The 27,446-nt window shown below is 32.7% G+C and overlaps 1 protein-coding gene across 1 annotated transcript in view; it reads right to left on the bottom strand.

Moving 5' to 3' along the window:
- LOC114330224 (gustatory receptor for sugar taste 43a-like) overlaps positions 1–27,446 on the bottom strand; it is a 119,859-nt gene that overhangs the window by 30,064 nt on the left and 62,349 nt on the right. Inside the window, exon 4 of the mRNA XM_028279548.2 lies at positions 5,239–5,327. Coding sequence (XP_028135349.1) covers positions 5,239–5,327 — 89 coding nt within the window. The remainder of the gene's footprint in view (positions 1–5,238; positions 5,328–27,446) is intronic.

The following is a 27,446-nucleotide window of genomic DNA, read 5'->3' on the forward strand; positions in this document are numbered from 1 at the left end:
AACCAAACTTTTATACTAGGTAAATATACCTTGTATATTTATCTATTAACGGTATTATTTATATAATTTTAAAGTGCGCATGCGTTTTGCTGCTAATTTGTCGCCGACTAGTCAGGCTCCCGCGAACGCACTTATTGTCTACCTATTTGACTTTCGAATATTATGTCAAAATAATTTTATTTCATCGAATTGTCGCGTTAATTTCATTAAAACAGGAACACAATAAGATATATTTGAAATAAATTAGTAAATAATATCTAAATATTAGTTTATTGCATGTATTATAATTACTTTAAGGCCATATTAACATATCTAAATTAACACGCGTGCGGAAAAGTAAAAAACGCGTGCGGAAAAGTAACACGCGTGCGGAAAAGTAACACGCGTGCGGAAAAGTGAAAATTTCTAAACTAAAATGCGTGCGCGAAAGTAGACATTTTTGCACGCTCGTAGAAAAAATACATTTTACTGCTGTCAGAAAACAGAAATAAAATGTTTATTTCAATTATAAACATTACTTTTTGTTTAAATTCAATACCCACCTGCCTCTTGACAGTTTGAACATTTAATTTAATTTAAGGCAATGATTATTTGCCAAATAAAAATTTTATTTCTGTTTTATGACGGCAGTAAAATGTATTTTGAATTAAATAGATTACGCACATTCGTCTTTTTGTGTCAATTAATTTAATATAAAAAAAATTTCGACACCCTGTATAAATAATTATGTTAATGTTTATATTATTGAATAGAGAATCGAATTGCCTTTCAAATGAGCTAGCACACGACCCTTATTCTCCTTTAAAAAATCATCGATTACGTCATCACGTCCAGGCGGATAACGTCACTAGTATGATATACATATATGCCAAATATCATAAATTAAAATCAAAAGTCGACCTGTTTCGGTAATTTCTAATAATGTTGTTTCTTTAGCTAATAATGAATTTATGCGATACTTTATGGACGCACTGTATACGAGTAATTATATCTGCACCTATAAATAGATAAAAATAAAAAATATTTATTTGTTTTTTGTTCAATGGCGTTTTTTATTAATTTTTGTTTTACTTGTTTCTCGGGTTAGGGTCAAAAAACACATTTTTAAATATGCTAGGTTTATTGCCGTTTAGACATTTCTATTAAAAATTTCGACATTTCTATAAAAAAAAATAAAAGTAAAGCAACAAAATGTACCTATGTATCGATGAAAATAATATGGTAGTACTTATGTTATGAAATAAGAAATGTATGACTATGAATCTGCAATCAATCACAAACAAGTCTGGCTAATTGGCTCTGAAAAAGACATTTTTCAGACAAGAAAAGACATTTCTATTCTTGTTTTTCAAGCAGTAAATTGAAATATAAATATACAATACTTACAATAATATTAATTGCAATAAAAACATAGACACCAAAATTTAATAGGTGTACTATAATTTAATAGGTGTCGAAATCAATGAGGGTTTGTAGCGTAATAATGTATATCAAATAAATGCATCTATAAATATGCATCCTGTACACCTCAGGGTTATATTGGCAATTTTCATAATGTAGTATGTACTACTTGAGTTTGAAGATGAATTGAAGATTTCTTTTATAATTACATAAGTGTCGACGCTGACAAATAGTAAAACGTTTTGAACTGATGTTAAATAGTAAAACTGATGAAGTTCTTTATATCTGAAATAAACATATCCCGTAAAAGACCAATTTTCTCCAATAAATTGTTCCGTATAATATTCTCTTCAATGTACTATTCATATTTGCTGTTTTACTTGTTAGTATAATAGATTACACCCATTGTAAAGTCCATTACCGAAGCAATAGTAATTACCTTCTGCAATTGTGGTGCTGCAGAAACTCATTCTAAAAGCTATTGCATATGCACATAGTTGGAGTAAAGTCATTACGAGATACATTACTACAAGTAAAAACAATTTATAATCCGGTCAACTTAGACATCAAAATAGTTGGCAAATAACAAAAATTGCCGGAGAGCCAAATTTTGGTGGAGAGCTAGAGTTTACCGTAACAAATAAAGTTTTAAAAGTCCCCATCGATTCCATGTGTGCAACAAAAGTTATTCGGGGTCAAAAGTCAAAATTTGAGATTTTTTGGATTTTTCTCGAAAAAGGTAAATTTTATCAAAAAAAAAATATCAAACCAAAGTTGTAGATCTTAACATTCTCTACAAAAATAGTCCTTACTTATTTTTTTCCTAAGAGTTACCATTCCTGAGATATCGCGATTTTAAAAGTTACTTTATACATTATATGCACATATAAGCCACCTATATACATAACGTGGCACTAAAGACAACTATAAATGCCTATTTGTGTATCTTTTATAATATATTATACTATTCTGAAAATATTTCTTCAAAAGATAATCAGTGCCAAACTGAATTTCCTCTATCCACGTGGCCTTGAAAAACATTTGGCTATACCATTGTTTAAAAAAGAACAGATTGTCTATTGTAAACAATGGCTACAGTATTGTCCGTAGGTTATGTTCATATTCAGTCGTGTGATGGATGACCGAAGTTAAGTTTAACGTTTGAGTTAAAGTTAAGATAACTCTCAGGAATAACGTGCCCATAACTATATAGGTAAAATTTGGTGTGATGTATCGCTCGCAGTTATGAGATAGTTATATCATACGTTATTATACGTCATTATCAACGTTATATTAGAAAGAAGTTTTGAGGAACAAATTCTGAAGTAACAAAGATAACCTTATGTACAAATAGTACAAGTTGGAGTGAGCGCGAGAGATTGTTCCGAACATACCCGTCGTCGGCAACCGCCAATGACCGAACAGCAAACAGCTGTTTGGGATCGTTGGTGTTTCTAAGTTGCTTTCAAACGGTAAATAAAAACAGGGTTGCCAGATTGGTGTATTTTTCCAAAATTTTGGGTTTATTTGAAAGCGTCTATTGAAATTTTTCTAAGCAGAAATTGTATTGGGATTTTTTGGGGGCGGAAAATTATGGATGCTTTTAAGGGGTCATGGTAAATTAAATTTGCGAATGTATATAGAACGGTATATTAGACGATAGGAACTATGAATTATTTCCGTGGCCCTCGTTGATATTGTAGTATGAATTTTGCTTTACTGTTCTCTTCATTTGACTAATAATTTATTAAAATGCGGCAACAATTTAAATTTGGGGACTTTGGGGTATCTGAGCTTCAATTTCAGGGAATTTCAGTTTCTAAGTGGGGGATTTATAAAATATCATCTGGCAACTCTGGATAGAAAGCTCAGTAGGTACCTAAAATAAAATTTCAACTTATATCGCTCGATTTGATTTTTGTATAATTTTTATAATTGTATTACCCTTCTATTCTTAATTATTAAATTACTAGCTTCTAAATTCACTTGATTTCTGTCTAAAAACAAGTCAAAAGATGAACCTAACCTTGCATAACTACAGAGTTATCTCATAACTTGAGGTTTAACGTCGCGTTATAAAGTGACCAGATAACTTAAGAACTGTCAAAAAATAACGCAAATAGTTAAGTTAGGTATGATACATTACACCAATTCGATGATTATAACATAACTACAGGATAACTTTACGTTAACGATAACTTCGGTCATCCATCACAGGGCTGATTATCTGTTTCTTTTAGTTCTTTTAGTGCTAAAGATTCAGTTCGAGTGAATATAAGTACTTATTACAAGCGTCTACCATTTAGCAGACATTGCGGGCTTACAGTGACAGGGGTATTTGATGGCTACATTGACTCGACAAAGAATATTAAAGCTGCAGAACAACGTGGTCGAACTACAAAAACATCATCTGGTTCCGAGATTGTCTTTGATGAAAATATAACAGTTCCAGCGAATCAATAACATTAATAATAATTCTCGTTTCATTTCCATGTTAACTGACAAATTAACAGCTGCGAATATTGAAGAGAAACAAGCTAAAAATGACGCAGATGTCCTTATAATTGAGACAGCAATTGAAAAATTTAAGGCAACAAACACAACAATTGTAGTTGGTGATGATGTTGATTTGTTAGTACTGCTTAATGCAAGGACTCAAGTAGATAAATTTATTTATTTTCTGAAACCTGGAAGGGCTCAACAGTGAACAGAGATATATTCTTCGAAAAGTTTATCGGCTTATCCCAAATGCCAAAAGTACATTTTATTTTTACATGCGAAAACCGGCTGCGACACTACGTCAGCAATGTACAGAAGCGGCAAAACGCCAGTACTTAAATTATTCGACAAAAAAAATTTGTCTGACTGCTGTCATTTTTTTACAGAACTTGATTCCACACCGCAAACAATAATTACGGAAGGAATTTGCTTTCTTTCAGAAGACTGGGGTTGGAAATTAATAGGTAATACTCTGGAACCCAGTAAAACCTTACTCCCACCAGCTCCAGAAAAACTGCAATTGCCAAAAAAGGTTGTAGTGCCAAATGTGGATGTAAAAAATCGGGCTGCTGTGTTCTCTAGCGTGTACCAACTGCCAAGGTCAGTCTTGCTCAAATGTCCAGTTTAGTACAACAGAGGAAGACTCCTGTGATTTTAATGAAAATACCAATAACTCAGTCACATTTAAACAATTTTTGAACATCCAACAAGAGGAAGTGGAAGAAGATGAAATCGAAGAAAATTTGACTGTTGAATTAGACTTTCAAGAATATGAATCTGATTAAAATGTCGAAAGAAATCAAAACAATAGTTAACCTAATAATCAATAGCAATATCAATAATCAATATCAATAATAAGGTAATATCTAGAACTTGACCGGTATTGTTTCCTTAAATTATCCTAAAATTGTCAAAATAGTTAGTGGAGTAGGCCTACAGGGGAAACCACGGTAAAAAAAGCGCGCCAAGTACACTACCTCACAGGTACAGGTGGTGCGGAGACGTGTGTATATAATGTATAATGTTACTCTTAGAATCGCGATATCTCAGGAATGGCAACTCTTAGGAAAAAAATTGTAAGGAATATTTTTGTAGAGAATTTTAAGATCTACAACTTTAGTTTGAAGTTCTTTTTTGATAAAACTTACCGTTTTCGAAAAAAATCCAAAAATCTTAAATTTTGACTTTTGACCCCGTATAACTCTTGTTGCACACATGGGATCGATGGGGACTTTTAAAACTTTATTTGTTATGGTATACCCTAGCTCTCCACCAAAATTTGGCTATCCGGCAATTTTTGTTATTTCAAATGTCTATATAGACCGGGTTATTACTTACATGTATACATAATTCCATTGAGTTATTAATAATGGAAGTTGCTTCAAAAATTTTATCCTGGAATATTGATAGGGATAATAACCATTTTCCTAAAATCACATAAATAAGATTAATTTTTAATTTGCATAATGTCCCTCAAGGTAGTGTTCTGGGTCCTATATTATATTTAATATTTGCACACGACATACCAACAAACGAAAATGTAACGACTACAACATTCGCAGATGACACAGCTATGTTAGTCACAGATGAAAATCCCGCAACAGCTACCGAATCTCTTCAAAGGCATATTAGGAACATTGAAAAGTGGACAAAGAAATGGCGAATAAAGATCAATGAATCAAAATCACAACATATCATATTTACAAAATGTCGTAAAATATCGCCTAATATAGAAATAAATAACAAAGCAATTCCACAAGCCGAAAGCGTTAAATACCTTGGTATGCACCTGGACAAAACTTTGACATGTAGAACACATAGGTATATGGAAAAAGCGCCAACAGTTAAATTTAAAATTTCGTAAACATTATTGGATACTGGGCAGAACATCGAAGTTGTCTATACGTAACAAACTGTTGGTATACAATACAATACTCAAACCGGTCTGGACCTATGGGATCCAGCTATGTGGTACAGCAGCAAAATCCAACATATCCATAATGGAAAGATTACAATCCAAAGTGTTACGCTCTATAACAGACGTAGACCAGGTATCTGTAAAAATATTAGTACATTTGGACGCTGAGAGGTGACTCAAATTTTTTTGCAGAAATTTCTTGAGAATAACTGACATAATAATATTTGAGTTATCCTCCCTCTCAAAAAGGTCCGGAACATTGTTTAAATTATCAAAATATCAAAAAATGAAGGAAAAATTCGATTTTTTTCTTGGTTTTTTGATTATAACTTTAAAAGTATTCATTTCCGAGAAAAGTTGTACCAGCATAAAAGTTGTATAATTAAATTTACTGCAATATAGAATTGGTTAAAAATTTAAGAAATAGTCACCCTTGTTGCAAAATAGCAATAATTGCGAAAAAACCATACAAAAACAAGTATTTACATTTTACGTTTTTTAACCGTTTATGCTAAACTTGGGACCTTCGTATTTCTCTCAGAAAAACTTTATGATACAGTAAAATAATACTGTAAATTTCATTAAGATAGGTTCAATAGATTTTGCAAAATAAATTTTGCAATCCAGCTTTCGCAAAAAAAATTCATTTTTTCAAAATGTTACGGGACTGAAAATAGAGCAGATAGCAAGTTGAAATTTTTTTTGCTTATAGAAGTATACTGTACATTTCATTTGCAATTTGCAAAACTAAAATCGATTAACTACCACGGCGTCAGGATTTTTTTAAATAAACATTAATCATTGGTGTTGCGCGCAGGACAGCGGATAGTTTGCTCTGATTGGGCATTTCAATAACCTTTAATAATGATTAATACATTTTAATTTTTATTACATTTCGATATAAATAAATAAATTTGTTTATTGCAAAATAAAAACACATACTCTATCCTTTGAAATAACACTTTATTTAGCAAAAAATTTCTTCGGTCATATATTTTAACTTAGAGAATAAAAGTTTATTATTTTTTAACATATGCAATTGTTTAAACAATATTTCACAAACAATAATAAAACTAGTTTGATTTTTGTGGAATTAAAATATTAAAATACAGCAAAATATAGAGTAAGAAAATAACATATTAGATAACGATCGGAAGAAATTTTGGTGGAAATCAACTTGTGTGAATCGAACACCGCTGATCTGCGCTTAGCACCAACAATTAATGTTTATTTAAAAAATTTCCTGACGCCGTGGTAATTAATCGATTTTACTTTTGCAAATTGCAAATGAAAGGTACAGTACACTTCTATAAGCAAAAAAAAATCAACTCGCTATCTGCTTTATTTTCAGTCCTGCAACATTAAAAAATAAATAAATTTTTTTTGCGAAAGCTGGATTGCAAAATTTATTTTGCAAAATCTATGAAACCGATCTTAATTAAATTTACAGTGTGGTTTTCCTATATCATAAAGTTTTTCTGGGTAAAATGTGAAGGCCCTATGTGTAGCATAAATGGTTGAAAAACGTAAAATGCGAATACTTGTTTTTGTATGGTTTTTTTCGCTATTATTGCTATTTTGCAACAAGGATGACTATTTTTTAAATTTCTAACCAATTCTATATTGTAGGAAATTTAATTACGCAACTGTTATGTTAGTACAACCTTTCTCAGAAATGAATAGTTTTAAAGTTATAATCAAAAAACCAATAAAAAAATCGAATTTTTCCTTCATATTTTGACATTTTGATTATTTAAACAATGTTCCGGACAATTTTGAGTGGGAGGATAACTTAAATATTATTATTTGAGTTATTTTCAAGCAATTTCTGCAAAAAAATTTGAGTCACCTTTCAACGTCCATCTCAAAACAGATGCGCCCTGGACTAACGCCCCATGGTTCGTGTCAAACATAGACAATTATTGTGATCTAGAAGTACCTACTATCAGTGAAGTGATAGTTCAGTGCAGTGTTCGGTACATAAAACGCCTAGGAAAGCCATCCAAATGCCCTGGCAATAAACTTGCTTGATAATAGTCAACAAACTCACAGACTAAAACGTAAAAATCCACTGGACCTTATTTATAAATAAGTTTTATACCTCACCGTAATTGTGTTTATATTTTAGATATATGTATTGTTTGTAAATGTAAAATGTATGTTTGTATGTAGCATATTATCGGAATGTCATGTTTGTTCCATACTAGAGGTCCAGTCATTGGACTGACCTCTCTAACGTCAATTCTTTTTTATTTCAAACCCCAAAGACGCTTATTGTTAGAATTTTTATAACTAACAGATTGCTGAACAAACGTTTCAAAAAAAATTGCATAATATACAGTGCGCTGGAATAAGTGTTACCTCCCTTATAAACTTATTTATGTATTGTTAGTACATAAGCAAAACGCTCGGTCAAGTCGATTTTTAAAATAATCATAGTATATTGTATCATCAATGTTTCGAACTTTACGCGATACCTCTTCAGGTGACAGTGATAACTTTGATTTCTTTTTAACAGAAAAGTACATTATGTGACATCTCATTTAAAATATTTTGAAATGCTGATTTCAAAAATGTATAGGTAATTCCTCTGTTCGAAAATTGACGGAATTTAAATTATGCGAGAATGAATTTTAATACGTACATTGCAACAATTTAATGAATTTTTGTTTGTTTAAGATTTTTTTTTGGATGGAAGAAGAAATTTTGTTTTAAATAGAAGTAAAAATATTTATTACAGTCTAAATTATTACAACTAAATTCATGATTCAAAATATGTAACTAACTGCAAGTGACAACTAATACCTACTGAATAAACAAATTCGAGAGTAATTAGAAACAAAAACCCACTTTAATATAAAAGGTGTTCAAATTGTTTCCCATTTACTTTTTGGCAGTAATACAATCTATTTCTTGTTTCTTCTCTAACTTTTTGCAACATCATTTGATCACTAGTACGGCATTCTGCGATAATTCTTGTTGTAATTCTCAAATGTGTTGAAGATAATTAGGATTCTGTGCAATACTATTATTTATCATGCTTTCGCAATATTCCATCCGTGTATCTGGGTCATCCTCAGTTAATTCTTGAACCATTTTTATGTTGACAGGAATAAGTATATTTTTCTTCAGACTCTTTAAAACCATTTTCTGATCTACTTCACAAACATGAGCAACAGTATTAGTAGAAGTAGACGGATTAACAACAAACTCACTTAAAACCGAAATATGTTTATCTTCTGATAAAATTACGATTTCTTCATGTTTGTTTCTTATTTTGAACACTACCAGTCTCAAAAAATTTGCTTACAACTGACTTAAAATAGTGCTTGTCTATTGGACAGTCAGGATAGAGTTCATTAAAAGTTCCGGGTCTAGAAAAGTTGGTCGAGAACACTTCGTCGACGGAAAATTAGTGGACAACATTTGGTCGACAAACAGTTGGTCGAATGCACAATAATTCATCAAATGTACAATTCGTCGACGAACATTAAATGTTTTTTTTTATTTTTTTTTTATTTACACAAATAAACCCGCATCAACCACTAAGGGTTATTAGCGGGGGGACATACACAAACAGTAAGATACATATTATTACATAAAAATGCTTTACAATCTGGTGTATTGTTTAGTCATTTTGAGATAATTTAATAAGGAGTTTAGGTTTGAAGTCAGTACACTTTTAATATTGTCACTAAGAGCACACGCGATCCTTTCTTTCTTGTACACTGGACACTCGATAATTATATGTTTCACTGTCAGTTGCGTGTTGCAATTGGTACACATCGGAGCGGCCTCCTTGTTGAAGATATGCTTGTGTGTTAGTAACGTATGTCCTATTCGGAGTCGGTTGATGATGACTTGGTCTTTCCTATTACTTGGTAACATGAGTTTAGTTCCTACTTGACTTAGGCATTCTTTTAGTTTGTTGTTAGTCTGATCCCAAGTAGTTTGCCACGTTCTGTGGACATGACCTTTGATATTTACTTTGTGATCAGTCCAAGGTATTTGATCTGTGATAGAAATACTTTGGTCGGTAGTTGCATTGCTTGCTAGAGAGTCCACTTCCTCGTTGCCAATTATTCCCATATGGGAAGGTACCCAGATGAAGAAAATATCTTTCTGTTGATTCTGTAGATAAGATAATTCTTCTTTGATTTTGAGAAGAATAGCGTGAGTTGTATATAGCTGTTTTATCCCAAGTAATGCGCTCATTGAATCGGTGATAATCACAAATTTGCTTTCATGGATAGAACCATATTTTTTCATTGCCTGGTGAATTGCTGTAAGTTCTCCGGTATATATACAACAATTTGTTTGGATTCGTACGGTAGACTTGATGTTTCCGCAGATATAAGCTGCAGCATGTCCTTCATCACATTTGGAAGCATCAGTGAAGATTCGATGAGTTGTTGGGTATTTGGAAATTAAATTTTTAAAAGCTTGCTGGATAAGGAAAGGATGTGTGGAATGTTTAGGGAGATCTTTTAGAGACATATCTATTTTTGGAGGTTTGATCATCCAGGGAGGAAAATTTACATGAATGGGTATAGTGAGACTGAACTGTTCTAAATTAAAACCAATACGTTTTGTTCGCTCAGGAAATGGTAGCCTATTTCTTGCAATGTTTTCGTAATGATCAGAAGATATATTTGTTCTGTAGAATATTGTTGAGTAGGTTACGTTGCTTTTGTTTGCTGAAATTCTGGCAACGTAATTCAGTGATAGAAGTTGCCTTCGTTGGCTTAAAGGGAGTTCATTAGCCAGAACTTGTAAACTACTTACTGGACTAGTTCTTGTGGCACCTAAAACCAATCTCAAGCACGTATTTTGAATGTAGTCAAGTTTTTTTAAAGATGTTTTGTTAGCAGTATCGTAGCATAAACAGCCGTAGTCTAATTTACTTCTTATTAATGATCTATATAGATTAAGTAAAGTTGTTGTATCAGCCCCCCAAGAGGTATTTGACAGAATTTTTAATAGGTTAATTCTGGATTGGCAAGAACGTTGCAGATTCGTTACGTGGTGGAAAAGTCAATATATCATTAGTATCTATGTTTATTGTGATAGGGAAATGATCACTATCATACAAATACCCCAATGTGTCCCAGTATAATAAAGTAGCTAGCGACGGACTGCATAAAGAGAGATCTATAGCTGAAAATGTACCATTGTATGAATTTAACCTAGTAGATTTGCCAGTGTTCAGTAACACTAAATTTAAATTATCGATGAGATTGTTTAAGAGATTACCACATTTGTCGGTTTTGTTACTTCCCCAGGTACTGTCGTGACAGTTAAAATCGCCTAATATTATTTTTGGGTGTGGAATTTGGTTTAAAACATTGCTTAGTTCAGTTATATCTAAATCAGTAGGATGAGGTAAGTATACGTTGCAAATATTAATTTTCATTTTGTGGGTGACTGACACTGCAACTATTTCCAGGTTTGTTTGCAGTTGTATTTCGGTTGACTCTATGTCATCCCTTACGAAAATTGCTGTTCCGCCGCTTGAATGATCTGTAATTCGGTTTCTTAGAAAAGGAACATAATTTTTTAATGTTACATTTTGATGTTTGAAATGGGTTTCTTCTATGCATATGACTAAAGGAAGATAATCGTTTATAAGAAGCTTGATGGATTCTATATGGGTAAAATAACCATTGAGGTTCCACTGTAATATGAATGTATTATTGGCCATTTTAACTATTTACTTGAGAACTTGATTCGTAGTCAGTTTCGTCAGTAGAAGAAAGACTGCTTAGAAGTAGTTTCTTCTTCAATCTGGTAATATTGTTTTTTAAACTTTTATTTTGTGTTTGAGAATATATAAAGTTTAGAATTTCTTTGATTTCATCGCTTTCATTTGAATAATTTTTAGCAATAAATTCAGGATGTTTTGAGTGAAGGGAATTTGACAGAAAATCACATATTTCATGAAAAGAAAGTGTGAAGGAAGGGATTCTATTTTCAATTTTTTCTTTAATTTCATTGAGAATATCTGGAATAGAATCTTGAGTTTTAGGCTTTTTATTTTTTTGTTTTTCAGTAGTGGGAGGAGGTAGGTCATTTTCAAGGGTTTCGGGAGAAGCGGAAATTTGTCTTTTAGTAACATGAATAGCTTCAGAGATTTTTCTATCGCTTTCAATTACTGAATCTTGGGATATTTGTGGTTGTGACGAAATCTGTATTCTTTGTGTGTTTGTAAGGAAGTGGTTTGGTCGTTTGTGGCTGATGTTAATTCGTGATTTTTTGTGATGTTAAGTTTCGGTTCCTTTAATGTCTGGGTACCTTCTTCGTGTTCTTTCCGTGGTTGTTCTTCTGGCTGGCTATATTCTTTATTGGCAGAGTTGAGTACGTTCACTGGATGGTCAGTTTCCGTTTGATTAATTGGACTACTTAATGATGATAAAGAAGGCCAGTCAGAATCTTGATGTCCGACCGTCTTGCATCTGGAGCAGTTTAAACCGTCTATGGAAATGTATATTCTATATGATGTATTGTCGAATGAAATTAGGAATGAGTCAGGAATCGATGCATTTTCTAAAGGATTTATGAAGATTTGCCTTCTAAAGCTAAGCACGTGGCTGTATTCCGGGTCTTGCATGCCTACTCGTAGAAACGTCATGTTGGAGACGGATTTTATACCCATAGTTTTTAGATGGTCTTCAATTATGCTATTAGGTATAGTAGGACATACACTTGATATGATTAATCTCTGGGCAGGAGTTATTAATCTTCTTACTTCAATTTGGTTGCCGTCAATAATTACATGTTTGTGGGAGCTAAGAAATTGGTCAACTATATATTTAGACGAGAGGTAGATGCAGATGCGGTTGTTTGCGATTCTGGATGCCCAAATAACGTTTTTGGGCTGTACTATTGATCCAACAGCTTTTACATATTCGAAAACTTGTATTCCTTGTATGGTTGAATGTATGATACCTTGGTCTTTTGAAGGATGTTTAAAACTGTTTAATGCATGAGAGTAAGAGATATGTGACGTAGTCGGTGTATTTCGTGAAGTAGTAGCTAATTCCGCTTCAGCCATCGTCCCGTTGAAAATTTACATGCATTGGAACAGCGGATCTGAAGCCGGACCTGGCCTCTTAACAAAATTAGACGGCAGCCTAATTACTTGAATCAGCAAAAAGTTGTTGTCGATAATCGATAATTTGGATTGAAATCGATAAAATATTGCCTTTTAACTTCTGATTTTATGGTTAGATATAAATAATGCAATTTTGTACTCACAGAATCGTTGGTTTTTTAACACACTGTCACATTTAAACTTTATCTTGCAAACAATGTAAAAATTAAATTATATTTCAACTTTTAACTACTTGAATTTATAAATTTGTCAGGACCGATATAAAGCTGTAAGATTTGCTTGCTATCAAGACCGGACCTCTCAACATTAAATGTTGTTCGTAAAATTTTGTTCGAATGTTAACTGTTATTTATCTTTAGGATAAAGGGATTAATGGTGAAAACCGAAGGATTATTGGTTTTTATTTTGTTAACTGGAATATTGTATTATATATATCTGATCTTTTTTGGGTTTTGTTAATTTTTTTTTCTAAATCTTAATTATTTTTAAATTTAATGAAAAAATTGGCTGCGGTGGGAGAGTAGACAGGAAATATAAAACGATATTTTAATTAGTGATGTTGTACCATTCTTTTTTTGGTGTCGGTGCACTTGCAAACGGAGCATTTCCGGACAAGTCAAATTTGGGGGCACTTGCGGACAAGACGAAATATGCGAGATGCTGAGGCCAATAAATTATTAGGGAATCGAGGCATTTCTGTACAATATTTTCGACTGCAATAATCAGTCAATAGCAATAAAAAAGTAAAGAAATCGTGAGAATAAACTTCCTTTCACACTTTATCCAAGGATTAGGACTGGCAATTTATAAAATAATTTTTTTTGATACGATTCTTTAGAAACTAACTGGTCAATGGTTCAAACAAAGAAACTAACTTTATATATTGGCGTGTTTCCGTCATGTATTATTTATTCCCTTTGGACCAAATGTTCGTCAACGAATTGTACATTCGATAAATTGTGCATTCGACTAACTGTTTGTCGACCAAATGTTGTCGACTAATTTTCCGTCGACCAAGTGTTCTCGACCAACTTTCCGACACCGAAAAGTTTCTACCTATTCACGGTAATTCCGGCCGCCTTCACCATAAACGTTGTGGTCACTTCGCATGTTTCTGGTAAATTACGAAGCTACACCATTTTTAATATTCACAATAAAAAAATTTCTTTTAAAATAGCAACAAAACTAATGGTAGGGGAGCCCAAGCGGGGATGTTTGCAGTTACTCCAGCGCGTCAGATTATTACATGGGGAGAAACCTTGTACCCTGAAAATGTACTTTTACCATATATTGGCTCTTAATGCAGGGGAGTTCGTTAAGGGGGGGGGTTAAAAATCTATCCATAGAAAAACTCGAAATCGTCAGATTAAAATAAGGTAAGGTAAGTGCATGCAAAACACTTAATAAAACAAAACAAACCAGTTAATAGGAAAAAAATCGTCGATTTCACGTAAAAATGTTAAGTATGGTTTTGAAGGTGCTAAACGGTAGATGAGAGATAACTGATGATAATTCCCTGAAGACGTACAGCGAACTTTTCTTCTTCTTTTTTAAACAGTTACAAAGAATGAAGAACTCAGTTTTTTGGCTATAAAACGTTTCTTGTGCATTTTAGAGAAAAATGTTTCAAATAAATATTATAGACCTTAACAAGTTCTTTAATTTGGTGGGACAAGTATTCAAATATACAAACAATTGATTGAGATAATTGTTAAAACTCTCATTTTTGCACTAATTTATAAATATTAATAACTTTAACTTTTGAAAAAAAAATATATAACCTAACTACTTTAAATTATGCTATTTAATGGGTTATTTAAGTGTGCTAAATTTCAACCAGATCGACCAAATAGTTTATAAGTTATTCAATTTGATTTTCCCAGAGGGCAATTGTTTAGACAACTGTTCTTGCCCTAACAGTGACTCTAGAGATATTTTACAAATCGCAATAGATTATCTGAGACTTTGTTTTTAAGATGTATTGAAAATGTTTTAAGATTTTATCAAAATTGTTATTAATAAAACCGTCTGAAAAAGACGCTACTTTTTAGGTTATAAAGAATTAGAATAACTTTGACAGTTTTTATGTTACACGCTTGTATGTAGGCTCACTAAAAAGCTGGTGAACAAATACACGTTAAAATAATAAAAAGGATTTTATATGACCAATAGAAATCAAGTTAAATTTTTTTTTTAATAAATCATATTTCCAGTGTTTATAAACATTAAGAGCTGAAAATTGAACACGTTGTTTAAGAGAATCTATATTTTATCACCCACTTCATAGATTGCATATGCAGTGAAAAATAAAAAGTCATGACTCGTTAAACTGATGGTACTCGTGAAACATCGCTAACGACTGTAAATGTGAGAATAGCTTCGTTTGATATTTTAGAATGGAATCCCAATTTGAAACAGGTTGAAAAAAATTGCAGTTTGCTATGACTTACTTTAATTAGTAAAATATAAGTAACTATTACGACATTATTGTAAAATTAAAGTATATTATTTACATAAATATACAATAATAACTATAAATTAATCCAATATATATTATTTTTAATTTGATAGTATTTTAAAAAGGTAAGTTTAATTCTATTATAATTTCATTTAATGAAACTATTAATATTTTGTCTAGGTATATATATAATTAGTATAAACAATGTTTTTATTCGTTTATTTTAATGAAATTAGTAGCAACTTAATTACTTTTTTAATTTTCTATTCCCACTTTCTCAATAAATGGTTTTAAAATAAATTTTGAAAAGATTTTTTGTAGGTACTTCACAAAAAAGGTTTATGCAAATTGTGATACATGATTTTCCTCTGATCATCCATAACAAAAAATACAGTGCTTTTCAGATAAAACTATCCACCTTAACACGTTGACAGACAGAACGTCTATAGATGTCTAATTTCCATTGATGGAATGTGACACAACGTCTATAGACGTTGTATTTTCCCCTATTATTCTACTATGCAAAATACATATAGTGTCACAACACTTGCTTATACATTTGACGCACTGTCCGTCAACGTGTTAAATAACTTTTGAACCACTGATTTTTAGAAAAATCGCAAAAACACGTCAAATAATAGTTGACAGAGGAGACATTATACCATACTTAAGCTTGCCGAGAAAGGCACCCTCTCACCCCCATATCATCCCTTAATTTTTTTTAAAATTACTTCCACCTTTTTTTATTTTATATTTGGATTCTCCTCTTTGTACTGAATTCAAAAATGTATAACACATGATTCAGTGATTAGTTTATGAGAAAAATAAATACAAAAGCAAGGAAACTGGATTGAAAAAAATTATGTTTTTAACAATATTATTACATACAAACATATAGAATAAAAATTTTACTTCCAAAAATTGTAACAATATTTATTCAAAATGACTTCTGAAATTTTGAATAATTATTATTGTTAATATTTTTTTAATAATTATTTTTAAAATTTTTAGTAGTGAAATGTTCATTCTAAATGTTATAAAATTGTTAAAAAAATAATTTTTATTCAATCAAGTTTTCTTGCTTTTGTATTTATTTTTTTTCTCATAACCACTGTAAGCATCAAGTGTTATACATTTTTGAAATCATAACAAAGAGTAGAATAGAAAGTTTCGAATAAAAAAATGTGGAAGTAATTAAAAAAAATTAAGGGATGATACGGGGGGTGAGAGGGTGCCTTTCCCGGTAAGGTTAAGTATAGCACAATGTCTCGCTCTTCAACTATTATTTGAGGTGTTTTTGCGTTTTTTTCTAAATATCAGTGGTTCAAAAGTTATTTGAGGTAGATATTTTTATCTGAAGAGCACTGTATATACAAATATATTGATTTGGTGACACAAAAGGTTAAACTTGAGGTTAAGTTTTCAATATCCCTGTCTTCTTTAGACGTCTTCTTAGAAATGTTTAATCTTAGCCATTTATTAATGCGGCGGTGCCTACTGACTGCGTTAGTAAAATCTGCTGCAAAATGCAAAAAAAAATAATCAAAATACAAAATTCGTAACCTTTGTCCAACCACTTTATTGGAAAGCTCGCAGTATAATTGTCTCTTATCTCCGGTTGGTTGTTTCTGATTCTATCGATGATCATTACTTTGGTTTTCTGTATATTTATTTTCAAACCATATTCCGTACTCACCGTTCCTAGCCTATTCATAATCTCTTCCAGTTCTTCTGGTGAAGACGCCAATATAACAGTGTCATCAGCATAACGTAGGTTTTTTATTTTTCTTCCTCCTATCGTTGCTCCACCTTGCCATTCCTCAAAAACTTGATGCATAATGTGTTCACTATATATGTTGAATAGAATGGGGGATATTATACATATCTGCCGTACTCCAGATTTTAATTTGAAGTTTTTCGAAACCACATTATTAACTCTTACATTAGCCGTTTACTTCCATAAAGTGCTTGTAATAGATAGATTAGATGTTCTGGCGTACCCATTTCTCTAAGTATATGCCACATTTTTTCCCATTTTACGTTATCGAAGGCCTTGGAGTAGTCAACAAAGCACAAATATGTTTCTATGTTAAACTCTCGAGATGTTTCGATAATTTGACGAATATTAAAAATGTGTTCTCTTGTTCCCCTACCTGGGACGAATCCGCATTGTTCTTGGAGAATTTGCGGTAAGAGAGTGGATTTTAATCTTTCATTGATTATTGTTAGAAGTACTTTGCTCGCGTGAGATATCAACGCTACTGTACGGTAATAACTGCAATCTGTCGGAGAACCTTTTTTGTATATGGGAATAAACGTGAGTTTACCCCAGTCATTTGGCCACTTTCCGGTATTCCAGATTTCATTGCAAATTTTAAGCATTACTTCCATCCCTAATTCTCCCATTTCTTTGAGTATTTCAGCTGTTATTCCATCCTCTCCTTGTGCTTTTCTACATTTTAGCTTTTTTATTGCCGACTCTATTTCTGATTTCAATATTTGAGGTTCTTTTTCATAACTTCTTTTTTCTGTATTATGGTCTGGGTCGATGTTAGAGAATAGTATTTCACAATATTGTTTCCACACCTCTGCGATGCCGTCTGGGTTTGTTATGGTATTTCCACTATTATCTTTGATGATCTGTGTCTGTGATTTGAATTCTCTCGCTAGATATTTGACTTTTGAGAAAAGTTCTCTAGATTCTTGGCGGTCAGCATGTTCCTCTAGTTGTTCACATATGCTTTTTATATAATTATTTTGGTCCCTTCTGCACAAGTGTTTTATAGTTGTATTTATGGTGCTTATCTCTATTTCTTTTTATATTGAATTTGACGTGCCGTTTTTAAGTTTTCGTCTTTCTTCAACAATGTTTTTTCCTATCTATTGTTTCTTTGGGGTTTGTATTGTTGATGGCTTCGGTGATCAACTTCTTTGTATATTCCCACGCCCATATTGCCCATATATTATTACTTGATTCTAATTGGTCATATAAAATTATTTTTTCTTTTTTAATATGTATTTTTTCACCAGCTTTTCAGTGAGCCTACATGCAAGCGTGTGACGTATAAACTGTCAAAGTTATTCTAATTGTTTATAACCTAAAAAGTACGGTCTTTTTCAAACGGTTTTTTTAATAACAATTTTAATAAAATGTTAATTTTTTTTAATATATCTTAAAAATAGAGTCTCGAATAATTGATTAGATTTGCTAAATATCTCTGGAGTCATTTTTAGGGCAAGAACAGTTGTATAAACAATTGCTCTCTGTGAAAAACAAATTGAATAACTTATAAACTATTTGGTCGATCTGATTGAAATTTAGCACACTTAAATAACCCATTAAATAGTATAATTGAAAGTAGTTAAATTATATATTATTGTGCAAAAATTAAAGTTATTAATATTTATAAATTAATGCAAAAATGAGGGTTTTTTACAATTATCTAGATCAATTGTTTATGTATATGAATATGAGTGTAATCAGATTAAAGAACTTTTTAAAATCTACAACACTTATTTAAAATATTTTTCCCTAAAATGAACAAGTAACGTTTTATAATCAAAAAACTGAGTTTTGCATTTTTTGTAACTGTTTAAAAAAAAAAGAAGAAGAAAAATTAGCTGTACGTGTTCAGGAAATTATCATCAGTTATCTCTCATCTACCGTTTAGCACCTTCAAAACCCTGCTTAACATTTTTTCGTGTTTTTTTTCCCTATTAACTGGGGGTATATTTCAAAAATCTGACGAATTGAGCGGGGCGTAAGGAAATGGGTGAGTCCCAAAGTTTCACAAGAAAAAAGCGAATATTTCGTGAAATGAATGACAGATCGATAAACTAAAAAATACCTGCTCAATATTTTTCAAAAATATATCGAATGATACCAAACACGACTTCCCACGAAGAGGGGTGGGGGGTAAATTTAATATTTTAGTAATTAAGTAACTTTTCTGCGAAACATTTCTTTGAATTATGGACAGATGGTGCTATAATCTAAAGAAACGATTGTTGGAAATAATAGAAAATTAAATTAAAAATGGGCAAGTCCCCACTAAACAGGAAAACTTTACTTAACTTTTTTTGGTTTTAGGACCTACTCTTCACAACCTACTAGGTCCCCAAAGCGCTCGAGTGACTGCACATTTAGCATACTTTGTTCCCCTACCATAAAGTTATTAAGAGCACATAGTAGCGATCAACAGGTAGCAACAAACGCGGTCCAATATTGCGAAAGTTCTGCGAACTTTCAAAAGTGAGGCAAGAGTGCGTCGGTAATTCGACATTGACAGTGACGTTTATACTATCAAAATAGTATATTAAGTATGGAGAACGGTAAGGGTTTTATACCGATCGAAGACAATTGTTTGGAGGAGGAGCGGAGCGACGACTCCAATTATTGTCTGAGATCGGTTACCCTTAACGTTCGACATGCTTATAACGTTTTTTGCACAATTCGTCATATTGACTAGTTTCATTCATTTTATCAAGATATATGCTTTGGTTGTTAGGTAGTAACTAGGGTGCATAACAACAATGGAGAATTGAGTTTTTATTTAGTTGTCAATAATTTTAAGTACAATTTGTATTATTATAAATTAAAATATGAGCGAAAGTGAATTTAAAGAAATTGAACGGGCTTGGGAAGAAGGGTGTTACGCAATTATTCCCGAAAAATCCAAAATCCTTTGTCAAAATACCTACCAAAGTTTTAAAAAATGGTGCGAAGGCAAGAATTTAAGAATCGAAGAAAAGACTATATTGGCATATTTCGTTCAAAGACATATGCAGTTGAAGCTCCTGGAAGCCTCTGGGCAGAATATTCAATGATTAATTCCACCGTTTTTCTTTATAATGGCATTGATATTTCCAAGTTTTCAACTTTGATCGCGTATTTAAAGAGAAAAAATGTTGGCTATAGGCCTAAGAAAGCGAGCATTTTTACACGGGAGCAATTTGAAAAATTTCTGATGGAAGCACCGGATGAAGAATTTCTAGTTCACAAGGTAATATAAGCTAGTTTAGGTAAAAGAAATACTCTAATGAAGATTTTTTCATAATTTGTAGGTCGCAATGATATTGGGAATATCTGGTGCCTGTAGAAGAGAAGAATTATATAATATTACTATGAACGACATCCAACAAACCGATGGTTTAATGATTGTAAAAGTACCAGACGATAAAATTCCATATTTAGAAATTCTGCAAAATAATTTAACAAATTGTACCATAAGTTTCAATATTAATAAATAATTCGTTAGTTTTCTTTATTCTTTCAAAAAATAAATTAAAATTAAGAGATTTTTTAACTCGACGGTAAGTGAATTACTTACCGTCGAGTTGGAGTACTTACCGTCGAGTTGGATTACTTACCGTCGAGTTGCTAGTAAATGTCACCTACTGACGTAAAATCTGTCACGGTAAACAGTCAAAAATGATCAATCGTGCAAAAACAATAATTTTTATACATTTAGGCGCGAAATGTTGCCAAGTAAGTGACGTTCGATTTCTTGTTATAAAAAAATCGATTTTTAGTAGTTCCAATGTGACACAAAATCTAGGCACGGGATAAAAAAATTATTTGAAGAAAGTGTATCTTTTTGTCTTTCTTAATGGCGGCACAGGCTAATTTTTTCAATATTTTATTTAGTTATAGAGTAATTTCCACATCCTAGCATATTTCTGAAATTGGGCTCTGCACCCCCATTCTTTATTATATTACGAATATGTGTGCCAAATATCTCGACAAAATATTTAAAATTAGGGCCGTAATCTTGGCACGCGTTTGTTGCTACTTGTTGATCGCTACTGTTTGCTCTTAATACTATTTATATTAATAGCTTTTAAATCATTAGGTAAATTTTTTGACCAGATATAGATAAACGTAGGTACATTTAAACTATTTTCGCGCAAACAATGTACTTATAGTCTAAGAGCTGGGAGCAGATTTTGTGCGTGATAAGTAATATGGAAAAACTATACGGGGATATGTTGAACTAGTTGTGTACATGACTTTCACCAACGGCCGGAAACCAGAGTTGGGGCCGAGGGTAGTTATAAGGGGTCAAATTCGCGGATTTTATTATTTTTTTATGACGCTCATGATCGAGATAGTGCACCAAAATTCGGGAATAAGTACGTCATGACGTACCTAAGTAAAATCTCTAGGGGCTCAACGCTGCGTGGCCGACAAAGGGGTGGGGGTAGGGGTGAATATAAAAAATATAAAGGGTTTTTTGCGACGTTCGTGATTGAGATAGTGCACCAAAATTTGGGTATAAGTAGGCCATGACATATATAATTAAAATCCCCAGAGCCGGAAACCAGAGTCGGGAAGTAAGGTAGTTATAAGGGGTCAAAAATTCCGTTTTTTATTATTTTTTTTGTGACGCTCATGATCGAGATAGCGCGCCAAAATTTGGGAATAAGTAGGTCATGACGTAACTAAGTAAAATCTCCAGGAGTGAAACGCTGCGTGGCCGACAAAGGGGTGGGGCAGGGGTGAATATAAAAAAATATAAGGGGTTTTTTGCGACGTTCGTGATTGAGATAGTGCACCAAAATTTGGGAATTAGTAGACCATGACATAACTAAGTAATATCCCCAGAGGCGAAAACCAGAGTGGCGGTCGAGGGTAGTTATAAGGGGTAAAAGTCGCGGTTTTTATTATTTTTTTTTGTGGCGCTCATGATGGAGATAGTGCACCAAAATTTGGGAGTAAGTAGGTTATGACGTAACTAAGTAAAATCTTCAGAGGCGGAACGCTGCTTGGGGTACAAAGGGGTGGTAGGCAGAGGTGAGTATAAAAATATATGGGGATTTTTTTGCCGTTCGTGATTGAGATAGTGCACCAAAATTTGGAAATAAGTAGATCATGACATTACTAAGTAAAATCTCCAGGGGCGGAACACTGGGTGGTGGCCAAATGTTGTGCCTGGTCACAAAAAAAAATAATACACACTGCGACTTTGACTCCTTAAAACTACCCTCATCCCCAACTCTGGTTTCCGGCTCTGGGGATTTTACTTAGCTAAGTCATGGTCTACTTATTCCCAAATTTTGGTGCACTATCTCAATCTAGCACGTCGCAAAAAACCCCTTATATTTTTTATATTCACACCTACCCCCACCCCTTTATCGGCCACGCAGCGTTCCACCCCTGGAGATTGTATTTAGTTACCTCATGACCTACTTATTCCCAAATTTTGGTGCACTTTTTCGATCATGAGCGTCACAAAAAAAATAATAAAAACGGCGATTTTGACCCCTTATAACTACCCTCATACCCAACTCTGGTTTCTGGCTCTGAGCATTTTACTTAGTTATGTCATGGTCTATTTATTTCCAAATTTTGGTATACTCCCTCAATCAAGAACGTCGCAAAAAAACCCCTTATATTTTCGTCTATTCACCCCTGCCCCACCCCTTTATCGGCCACGCAGCGTGCCACCCCTGGAGATTGTACTTAGTTACGTCATGACCTACTTATTCCCAAATTTTTGTGCACTCTCGATCATGAGCGTCACAAAAAAAAATAATAAAAACGGCGACTTTGACCCCTTATAACTACCCTCATCCCCAACTCTGGTTTCCGGCTCTGGGGATTTTAATTATTTATGTCATGGTCTACTTATACCCAAATTTTGGTGCACTACCTCAATCACGAACGTCGCAAAAAACCCCTTATACTTTTTATATTCACCCCTACCCCCACCCCTTTGTCGGCCACGCAGCGTTGAGCCCCTAGAGATTTTACTTAGGTACGTCATGACCTACTTATTCCCAAATTTTGGTGCACTATCTCGATCATGAGCGTCATAAAAAAAATAATAAAATCCGCGACTTTGACCCCTTATAACTACCCTCGGCCCCAACTCTGGTTTCCGGCCGTTGGTGAAAGTCATGTACACAACTAATTCAACATATCCCCGTATAGTTTTTCCATATTACTTATCACGCACAAAATCCGCTTCTATCTCTCCGACTATTAGGTACATTGAAACTCGCAAAACTTACGAGTAGATTGTGTGAATTTTCGGATTAAAGTATCATACGTTTTTGAAACCAAAAATATTTCAAAAGCTTTTAAATGAGATGTCACATGATGTACTTTACCATTAAAAAAAAACAAAATTAGGAATGTCACCTGCAGAGGGATCGCGTAAAGTTCGAAAGATTGATGCTATAATTTATTTTAAAAATCTACCTGTCCGAGCGTTTTGCTTACGTGCTAAAAATAAAATGGTTTATAGGGGAGTGGGGGATGTAGCACTTATTCACGGTAGTAAGGAAATAATTTTAATCTCACATGAAAACCACAAGCAAAATTGTCAGAGAATAATTGAAACGGTGAGCGAAAGAACAATTTAAACGCCAAAAACGACATTTTGAACTGAGGTAGCCAAAATACGTTTAATAAGTTAACGCATAAGTGGGAAAAAGAACAGTATCAACGTAGGTAACTCTCTGCGATTCAATATCGACAGGACGATTTGGTAGATGAGTGAAAGAACCGTATACGTGCGGCACTTATACTGTTCTTTCGCTCAGTGGCATTATGTCGTACCAAACTGTAACCGTCGTACTGGCAAGTACCAAACGATTTAACCCTGCTGTCCCGTTCGAGTCAACTACACAAATGTACTGTTCGGGTCAATATGACCCAACTATGGTTTACGCTCCTTAATCGAAATAAAATAAGCTAATCGTGATAAATAAAACCTTATTAACAAGAAATTATGGTTAGTTAAACAAAAATTATGTTGTTAATGTAAATTAAACCTTATTAACAAAAACAAAAGGCATTTTTTCTTTCAAAAAAGCCTAGTAACAAATATCTACAAAAATTTAATTCAGTTTACAACTGGGACATTAATAAAAAGAATGGATTTTATAAGTATGTTTGTGATGTAATCCAATATAATAATTTGTCTTGTTATCGTTTTTACGGCAAGTTTACAGCGTGTTCGTTTAGCAGGCGGAGTTAGATTTAATAGACGGTTCACTAGCATTTCTATCTTTTCTACTTGTTCCTGCTCGTGCCCTTTTTGCCAGTTCGTAAGAGCCTTTAGTTATTGGTATATTTTTTCTGGAAATGATGACTGGATTCATTAGTTTTTTCCCAATTCCTCAAGAAAAATTCGCCGTTTTCCCAATTGATTGGTATTCCATTGGATATTTATTGATGCCCACGAACACGAACGCGTTGTAGGCAGAAATGTCCAGTAGATTATAAAAAACAATCATTGGCCAGCGATTTATCTCTTCTCACATATATACGTGCCAACAAGCTAATCTAGAGTATCCATTGCTCCCTTATTGGAATTGTAATCTAAAATAATTTGGGACTTTTTCATTTGATGAAATTGATGCATGATGCCTCGATTCATGATGCAAAGTACTCATAAGAACAACATTTTTATTATTTTTGGGAATATTGTCAAATCTTGCATGAAGCAAAAAAGACGAGCTATGAACTTCTTTATTCGCGATTTTTGCTGAAAGCTCCGGTTTATTTTACTTATAATCCCAGGCATTGTATCTACTTTGTTTTAGAAGAAATTTTCCTAAATTTTACGATGCAAAAAAGTTATTATACACGTAATATTGTGGCATTCCAAATCACTACTCAAGTCACACATCACACGCATTTCTGTATAGATCTGCAATTTTAGAGCATAAGAAGTTTTACTGTTCATAATTACATAAACCCTAAAGTTTTGTGCCATATTTCGCTGGCTTGCTGGAATATACCATTTGAAGGGAGAGCGGCCTCTAAAGGCAACTAGTTGCTTATCGACGGTAACATTTTCATCAGGGTTAAAAGTTCTTTTTACATTTTCTACCCATGTTTCATAAATTTCACGTATTGCCGCAAGTTTATCAAAACGTCTTCTATCCTGTCTAGTAGTTTTGTTATCAAAACGTATTACTTGCAAACTTTTTGTAAATATATCAAGCGACATTGTTGATCTAAATATAGTACGACCCGTTTCTTCATTCCATAAACTTTTAGTTGATTCACCATGGGACTTATAAACTCGAGCTAAAAATATAAAACCAATGTATGCTTGGAAACCAACTTTATTCATGTCTTTCCAGTTGGTTCCAAATACATGCTGTCTGTCCATGTTGGTCATATTTATAATTTGGTTTGCAACACCGTCCAGCTATACCTACTACAGTTTATTTTACAAGTTTTAGCTTGCAGAAACCTGTTTTTATTTACAGACGTATCCGGCTGACAAACACACAGGTACTGCTAATATAGAATACTGTCAACTAAACACACATACACAGGTAATTTTTAACGGTTTAAATACGCGGGTCACATTGACCCGAACGTACCCTAGGTAACAATTTCATTTTTATCAAAAAAATCAGGAAGTTGATTGTTTATCTCATATGCAATTGAAAGACCTCATATTAGGTAATAAAGTCACGAAACACCAAATCGTTACGCCGCGTAATAATTTGTAAAATAAGAAATAAATTATTTTTTGGGTCAAATAGACCCGAACAGGACAGCAGGGTTAAGAAAAATGTCATTATTTATCTATTTGCGGACACTTGTTTTCACCTTGTGATTGTGATGTAGGGACAGTTAAGAGACTAATAAGAAGATCTGATCGTGTTTACCTGCCTGGCAAATATTATTTTAAGTTGCAGAAAAGTAAATCCGTTTACTGTAGCTTTTATTAGATACAACTATATTCTTCACTTCAATAACTGGTTGTCCAATCTTTATAAAAAGATGTGCAAATCTCTTGAACAAAATGTTAATTTCACTGTGTCCCAACTTAGACAGATCACATATTGCAGCGAAGCACCAGGTTATGTTACTACGTCCGAGTTTATAGAAGGCCTTTTATCCCATACATTTAAGTTGGGAAAGCAAATGATAATCCTCAATTTCCTACCAACAAAGCATATACCGAACCTGCCCCAATCAATGAAGCAAAGATAGCAGACATTAAGAAAATTCTCCAAAATTTGTCTGGAGAGAATTTAGGTGTCCATTATCATATTACCTCTTGGAAAGTCGTTAAGAAAAACGAGGATAACTGTATTTGACGATCAATCAGTCTCACTGTTAATAAATATTTCTAAACAAAAATAATAAATTAATGTAATTTCAGAATTATGTTTGTGTAATTCAGTGATATAACAGTATATGTAAACGATACCTTTTTGCAAAAATGTCTTTTTTCTGGATTTTGTTTTAAAAATTTTTATTTGGCTATTTAATAAATAAGCACAAAACTTTACAATGTATGAAAATATCAAAAAACCACTAGTTTTTTGTTCAAATGGTTTTTTCATTTTTTTAAAATGACAATTTTGGAGATGAACTATTCTTTCATTTACCGATTCAATTAAAGTCGATATTTCAGTAATCAATTCTGATCAAAATCTAAATCGTGTCTTGGTAGCTGTTCGAAAAAATCGTGATTTCATTCAATTTGAATAAAATTATTCATAAATATAAAATATACTTTTGTATTTATAACAATAAAACAACACCAATAATAACAAGGGCGATGACTACGCCGACCTGCCATGTATAATTATATACAGGGTGTTTCATTGGGAAACGGAAATCCTTTAATGGTGAATAGAGGTCACCGAACCGGTTCTAGATAATATACTACATTTTTTGCTCTACCGAATTTTATAACCGAGTTACAGGGTGTTTTAACGATTTTGTCCATTTCTTTCCTAAGCCATAACTTTAGAACCACCCTGTATATTTTTTGATATTTGCTACACATATGTCTCATTAAAAACCCAAAGGACAGACATACCAACCATAAGAAAAATCCAGGTCCGGATTAACAAAAAATTATAAAGTAATTGTGACCTTAAAACAACACCCTGCATATTCAAATTTTGAAAACCTGTTTGCATGTTTGAAAAGAGCACAAAAAAGTAAGTTTATTGGTTCGCTTCAATTTTTCGGCCAGACAATTTTATGACTTTAATTTTGAAATTATATTGAATTTTTTAAAAACTCTGACACTAAAAAGCAGATATTATTAACTTTTGTTTATAAATTATTAAAT

The sequence above is a fragment of the Diabrotica virgifera genome, chromosome 7 (assembly GCF_917563875.1).
Source record: "Diabrotica virgifera virgifera chromosome 7, PGI_DIABVI_V3a".
Lineage (NCBI taxonomy): Eukaryota > Metazoa > Arthropoda > Insecta > Coleoptera > Chrysomelidae > Diabrotica > Diabrotica virgifera.